The sequence below is a fragment of the Rutidosis leptorrhynchoides genome, chromosome 7, assembly GCF_046630445.1.
Source record: "Rutidosis leptorrhynchoides isolate AG116_Rl617_1_P2 chromosome 7, CSIRO_AGI_Rlap_v1, whole genome shotgun sequence".
NCBI classification, from domain to species: Eukaryota; Viridiplantae; Streptophyta; class Magnoliopsida; order Asterales; family Asteraceae; genus Rutidosis; species Rutidosis leptorrhynchoides.
The window spans coordinates 112,305,744-112,313,187 of NC_092339.1; the positions used below are offsets into that span (position 1 = coordinate 112,305,744).

Below are 7,444 nucleotides of genomic sequence, written 5' to 3' on the forward strand. Positions count from 1 at the left end.
TAAGAGTACGAGTGGTTTCGTGTTCTATATGGGAGATACGGCGTTCACATGGAGCTCGAAGAAGCAACCCATTGTGACTCTGTCAACGTGTGAAGCTGAGTTTGTAGCAGCAACATCGTGCACCTGTCATGCAATATGGCTCAGGAAGTTACTAAATGAGCTTAAGTTTTTTCAAAAGGAACCTACAGAGATATATGTGGATAACAAGTCTGAGATTGCTCTAGCAAAGAATCCAGTCTTCCATGATCGAAGCAAACACATTGATACAAAATACCATTTCATCAGGGAGTGTGTTACAAATAAAGAGGTGCAGATAAAGTACACAAAGTCATTTGACCAAGTTGCTGATATTTTCACAAAGCCTCTAAAACACGAGACGTTTCAGAGATTACGGAATATGCTCGGAGTGACGAAATCAAGTTTAGGGGGGGGGGGGGGGGGGGGGGGCTGTTGGAAGCTAAACTTGATTTTGGACTATGTGTTTTGGATATGGGCTTGCAAGTATACAAGTATATAGATCAAGATTGTAGTCCAATATCTAGAAACTTCATGTAATGTGTAGTAGTCAATGTGTGTAGAATAATCATGTAAAAATATCTAAGTCTAGAAAATACTTAGGAAATATCTAGATATTAGTTGATGAAGAGTTCTAGACTACTCCATTGAGTAGTATAAATAGAGGGCTTCACCCCTCATTTGTAATCAAGCAAATCAATAAGCAATAAAAGAAAAGCTTTCAATATCAATCAAACTTCTAAATCATCAATCCTCTCTTCCACAAATAATATACATAACCTCCTATTTCCAACAGATCGAGTAAAATTAGAACTAAAATAAACCCAACATAATTACAGACTTACCTTACAAAAGCTACAATATGTACTCTTAAAGATTAACAAATTCCATTATTAACTTAATTAAACATAGCTTCGCCTTCGCCTGTGGTAAAGATTTTCTTATTCTCTCGTGTTCAGGCCAACAAAGAATAATACATCAACTATAATAAGTTAATATCCAAGATAAAATCCAAAACAGTAAAAGAAAATTTAACAAAACTATACGTAGACAATAATTTCTTAAAGCGTGGCATTCAGAAGTACGTACTAATGTTAAAAATAAAATGAAAAAGCATAGTCTTATATTAATAAGAGTTTTCATGATCTTGCTAGCTATTAATTCCTCAAACCAACACTTAGTTGTATCAAATTGCAGATAAAAACTCATGATGATCACCAATAGAAACCTGTAAATTATCAATCATAATCACACTTTGCACCGTGCTCCAATTCACCATCATCACTTTAGTCCTCATCACAATTCTAACCTTCACACCAATCGTATAAACACCACTTTTATTTTCCGATTCATAAACCATCTTCTCATCGCCATTAATCAATTGCAATACATGTTCGCCTCTTAATAACACATTCACAAAACTTTTCTCATTCTTAGGCAGTAAATAAAACATGGGCAACTCTTTCGTTCCCAATCGCTGGCCTTGATACATCAAGTCGGCATCAATTTTATCGAAGTGTATACCCACTATGTTGTATGGGTTTCTAAAGGTCAAGTTAGCCGCAACATAGTAGTACAACGTGTGGTTTGTTGGCGACAACATGAATCGAGTGAGATTGACGTCATCCACGTCAACTTGTGGGATGGTCGTTTGTTCAATTGCTTCGAAGAAAATAGGGAGGAAGAATACTAAAATCATGCATAAAAATAATAAAGAATATATACATGCTTGTGTAGACTCACTAAGAGTCTGTCTAACAACAGCACTTTGGTTATGGTTGGTGTTTTGCAGGACCGGATGGTTGTAGTCGACATTGTTTTTGGGTACTATCAATGACGGCACGATTGCTGCGCTCGCGATCGACATGTTAGTTGTAGGGTTTTATGGCCTATGGGTAAGTTGAAGTTTAAAGTTACTCCGTATAACTTAGAGATATATATCAATATTAATTTTGTTTTATAGATATATATATATATATATATATATATATATATATATATATATATATATATATATATATATATATATATATATATATATATATAGTACGTAGTATATTGGTCAACCTAGCCACCTAGATAGTCATTGGGCTAAGCCCATATATATACACCTCTTATTATTATAGAGATAGAGATAGAGATAGAGATAGAACTAGTGATATTTTTAAAATAAAATAATTTTTTTTGAACGGCAGCAACTTTTTATTATCATAAAAACTCAAATGTACAATGAGGAGCTATGAGCAAAGCCCCTAACACACAACTGCAGGTTGCAGAATATTACACTCGAACTATCGCAAGCTAATTACAAACTATGCAACAAAGGATTGTGGATTATGGATTCAGTTATGCCAATCTATATTTTTCGATTTACATCTCTTCGCGACCCATTCGAAGCTCTTGACTTAAATGTCGTTGAGCGCGACCGGCGGATTCCAACATTTGTTTTTAAACACTTTTTGATTCCGGTTTTTCCAAATGAGGTATACACTAGTCCACTCAACCGCTTGCCAAATTTTACGCCATTCCTCTGTCATAGCCAATTAGAGTTCCCGAGAAATAGTTCGTCAATACTCAAGTTGGAGGCCCCACCTAATCCCCACCAATCAAATACTTTGGACCAAACATCAAAAGCGAGACTACATAAAATAAGTGAATGATCCACCGATTCTAAACTTTATCACAAATTAGGCACCTCACCGAGTTTAAGTCGATGCCCCTTTTGTCCAATTCTGTTAAGACAGGGATAAATCTCTTCCTACTACGCCACACGAACACCTCTAGTTTACTCGGCACCAAGTTGTTACGTTCCGTTTCGAACACCGAAGTCCCAGCCTGCAGAATTTTAGAGTTAATCTGCCCGGTTAAAACTTGTGTTGAAAACAGCCCGCATGTATTATATGTCCACCTCCAAGAATCAGTTGTGCCGTCGACTGTTGAAACTGAACTTATCAGATCGGAAAAAGTTGCGAATTCACCTGCTGCTCTCCCTGTTGGATCTCGACGCCAGGCCCAGTTGCGTTTGTTCCCACTGTTACTCAAACCCAATCGATCCCTTACTGACGCGTTACCGTTTAGTTCCAACCTGTAAAGTCGCTTGAATTTATTTTATAAGGTGAAGTCACCTAGCCAAAGTCCTTCCAAAAAGACGTAGACGAGCCATCACCAATCACTTTAACAAACGACTTCCTGAAAGAAACGCCTAAAGAGTCGATGATACTACCACATTTAACAACATTAGACCAAATCGAATCATAAGTAAAACCATGCGAAACATCAAAGATATCAAGCCCACCCGAACTACCATATAAGCTCTTAATAACTTTGACCCACAACGCGGTGGTTTCGGTTTTAAACCTCTATGACCACTTGCCGATCAAAGCCAAATTTTTACATTTTAAAGATCCCACATTTAAACCCCCGTCCCCATAAGGAAGTGAAACCTCATCCCATTTTACCAAGCCATTTTTAAATCATTCCCCGACCCACCCCAAAAAAAGGAACATCTAACACTCTCGAGTTTTTTTAATACACACGGCGGGACACCAAAGAGCGAGAAGTAATACAACGGGAGACTATTTAATACCGATTTCACAAGTGTCAAGCGACCACCAAAAGACATCGCACGAGCTTTCCAATCCGCTAGCCTTTTACCAACTTTATCCAATACCGGTGACCAATTTGAAATTTTATTCATTTTTGCACCAACCGGCAACCCAAGATAAGTGAACGGGAATTCGCCTACTTTGCAACCAAGTAACCTTGCCATATCATTTATCTCCGCACTATCCACAGCAACCTCGAATAAATTGCTCTTATGATAATTAACTTTAAGACCGGAAGTTAACTCGAAGCATTCAAGGAGTTTAATAAGATTCCACATATTCTCTAATTCCCAAGACCCGAAGAAGATGGTATCGTTCGCGTATTGGAGGTGGGAGATGAGAATTTTATCCCCTCCCACTTCCACTCCCGAATAAAGGTTACAAGAAACCGCCGCCTTAATCAATACATTAAGTGCCTCCGTCACAATTATAAAGAGAAAAGGTGATAACAGATCACCTTGTCTAACACCCCTTTAGAGGATAAATTCCTTAATCGGTGAGCCGTTAAAAGGATGGAGATACTAGCCGAACGAAGGCACGAAAGGATCCAATGTCGCCATTTTGATCAGAAACCCATATGTTCCATAACATCCATAAAGAATTCCCAACTCAAGCAATTAACAGCTTTTTCGAAGTCCACTTTAAAAATGAAACTTTTGATTCGTTTTTGTTTTAAATACCCCAGTGTCTCATTAGCGATTAGAGCCCCATCAAGGATATTTATACCCTTGATAAAATTGCTTTGTTCGAACCCGACTAGATTAGGAACCACCTTCCTGAGACGATTAGAAAGCAACTTTGCAATGATTTTGTACAAACTACCAATAAGACTAATCGGGCGGTAGTCGTTTAAGGACATCAGATCCAATTTTTTTGGAACGAGAGTGATGAATGAAGCATTACACCCTTTTGAAATCTCACTAGTATTCCAAAATGATTGGACCGCTAACATGATATCATCTTTGACAGTTTCCCAATTTTGTTTGAAAAATCGCATATTAAATCCATCCGGTCCCAGGGCCTTCGTGCTACCACAATTCTTAACGGCCTCCCATACTTCGTCCTCAAGAAACATACCTTCAAGTGACTCTGATTCAGTGGTTGTTAGGGAGTTTGCATTAAACCCGACTGCAGCAGAACCGACACTAGTAAAAAGACCAGCTGTCGAGCAGTGGCCTACGAGCTGCTGAATCTGTTACGAAAATGTAACAAAATCTCAGATTTGATTTCCTACGGATTTTCACACCACAAACCTTTAATATTAAGGCCCCGTATGTTACATTTGGTGTACCTTTGTCGGATGCTAGAATGAAAAAACTTGGTGTTCTCGCCACCTTCTAAAGCACATCGTACACGCGCCTTTTGTTTAAGCATATTGGTTTTAACCCTCTCTTTCTCTAGCCACTTCCGCCTAACATCTAACCACGTTGAACGGTCTGAATCACTTAACGTTGTTGACTCTGCTTTCCGCTCCCATTCATCAGCTTCAAATTTTAACTTAGCTAACTCTTCATCCAATGATCCAAACTCTTTTTTACCTCAATCTTTAAGTGAAAATTTAACATTATTTAACTTATCACGAAAACGACAATCATCCTTGTGACTAATAACCTGAGAATTCCATGCCTTACGAATTACTTCATCAACCCCTTCCTTGCTAAGCCACTCATCAAAAACTTTGAACGGCTTGGGGCCAAAATCAATGACCCAATCCCGAAGGATAATGGGATAATGATTCGAACCCCGCCTCTCCAAAGGAATAACCGAAAGATCCTCCCACAATTTTGAAAACTCTTCAGTTACTAAGAAACGGTCAAGTTTACTAAATTTTAAACCATCATCACTTATTCGTGTAAATTTCCTCCCACTAATAACAACCTCAATCAAATTATTTGTACTGATAAACTCATTAAACCAATCGGCCCTCCTTTGATTAAACACATAATTGAGCTTATCCGATTGATCCCTAACCTAATTAAAATCCCCACAAATAACCCATGCCGAATCTACATTTCTCATGAGAGAGTCTAAAGATTCCCAAAACTTCCTTTTACTCGAATCACAATGAGGACCATAAACGTTCACAATAAATGACTCTTTCTCGAACCCAACCCAATTCCCACGAATAGCTAAGAAGAATTCATTGCCCACCGCATTGTTGACATTAAATCGTTTGGTGTCCCAAATTAGGAGCAAGCCCCCCGAGTTACCAACGACTTCTTTTTGTACATAGCCGAATTCATTATTGCCCCATAACGAATAAACCCAACGGTCACTGATATGTCCACTCTTCATTTCTTGAAGTGCTAACACATCAGGACCCTCACACAAACAAATGCCTTTTACCCAATCAAATTTCCCATCAACCCCAAACCCTCGAACATTAAGAGAAATGATCTTCATAATTAAAGGACAGAAACGAACGAAAACAGAACCTTACAGAAGGCCATTGGGGGTTGGGAGCGGGATTAGGCCACCGTAACCCAATTTGTTCCCCAAAATCCTTTAGCTCCGTCCTGTTGATATAAGACCCGCTGCTCTTTGATCTCTCGGTATCTGCAATCTTTGACCTGGATGTGCACCTTTTTGGCTTGGAATGTTTACCGCACCCTTTACAATTGAATTTATCATCCCCATCGACTTGGACCCCCTTCCTGGAAATCGACTTAGCACTGCGGATTCTTGAAGAAGCGCTCTAATACATAATCGAATGCCAATAGCATTCATTACAATAGGATGCTTCACAAGTTTTGGAGCTACGATTGGAACATGAGCCCATATTCGCTATATGAGATGAATTGGAGCTGGAACGGTGATGACGATGCTTGTTGCGATTTCTCATTGAACCAGATGAAATAGGAGGTGCATGTTTATTTTTAATTGGGTCCTTTGTCTTATGGTCAAGATGATATGGGTTGGCATTTGTACAATTCTAAAAAGGCCCATTAACCTAAGTGGGCTTTGGGCTTTCATTAACCGCACTCTTTGGGCTAGCTTCCACATGTGGCCCAACATCACCATCTGTATGTTTATCGTTGTAATCATTAACACCGTCTATTCCTTTTCCCTCGTGTTTATAATTCTCATCGATAGGTGTAGCCCTAACAGACTTGTCAAACAATTTTGCATTGGTACTAGGTCTAGGGTTACTGCTATCAGCCGTATCTTCGACCATCTCTTTGTTTTCCTCAAAAAGGTTGTAGATTCCAAAGCAGCCTGATTCTAAGTCATCAACCGCCTGAGTTTCACTTTTCCGACAACTCTTCACATTTCCTGTTGATAATGCTAAAAACGAACATATATTTCATAGCATTATTCCTCAAGAAAGACAAGCTTTTAGTTGCAATTGTCCTATTTACAAGTGATATTCGTTTAAATAATAAAAGGTGAAGACAAAAGACAGATTCGACGAATTGAAGACGCAAACGACCAAAAAGCTCAAAAGTACAAAATACAATCAAAGAGGTTCCAATTATTGATAAGAAACGTCTCAAAATTACAAGAGTACAAGATTCAAAACGTAAAGTACAAGATATTAAATTGTACACAAGGACGTTCGAAAATCCGGAACCGGGACCAGAGTCAACTCTCAACGCTCGACGCAACGGACTAAAAATTACAAGTTAACTATGTATATAAATATAATATAATATATAATTAATTATATAAATTATATTTATATAATAATCCGTCGGCAAGAAAGGCTCCAAAATGGTGTGAGCTGTAAAATCGAACTCCGCGACTTGCGGAGTTCAAAGAAGGAAAAGGCCGCGACTCGCGGAGCTCACCTGGACGAAAATTCCTATAAAAGGCAACGCATTCTG

The 7,444-nt window shown here is 38.5% G+C and overlaps 1 protein-coding gene across 1 annotated transcript; it reads right to left on the minus strand.

Moving 5' to 3' along the window:
* Positions 1-1,201: 1,201 nt before the first annotated feature.
* LOC139859524 (uncharacterized) lies at positions 1,202-6,795 on the minus strand. Its single transcript, XM_071848304.1, has 9 exons — positions 6,598-6,795; positions 6,061-6,315; positions 5,700-6,017; positions 5,232-5,591; positions 4,974-5,147; positions 4,301-4,812; positions 3,474-4,091; positions 2,711-3,100; positions 1,202-1,559 (listed from the first exon to the last, which is right to left on the minus strand). Exons 1-9 carry the CDS (start codon positions 6,793-6,795, stop codon positions 1,202-1,204), a joined length of 3,183 nt encoding a protein of 1,060 aa, XP_071704405.1.
* Positions 6,796-7,444: the final 649 nt, after the last annotated feature.

What these genes read in the sequence shown, in the direction of transcription:
- LOC139859524 (XM_071848304.1), bottom strand. Translation starts at nt 6,795, where the DNA reads ATGGTCGAAGATACGGCTGATAGCAGTAACCCTAGACCTAGTACCAAT. An exon ending in AAGCTAGCCCAAAGAGTGCG is followed by an intron (nt 6,316 to 6,597) that starts GTTAATGAAAGC and finishes ATTATGTATTAG; the next exon opens with AGCGCTTCTTCAAGAATCCG. An exon ending in ATCGACTTAAACTCGGTGAG is followed by an intron (nt 1,560 to 2,710) that starts GTGCCTAATTTG and finishes CTTGACCTTTAG; the next exon opens with AAACCCATACAACATAGTGG.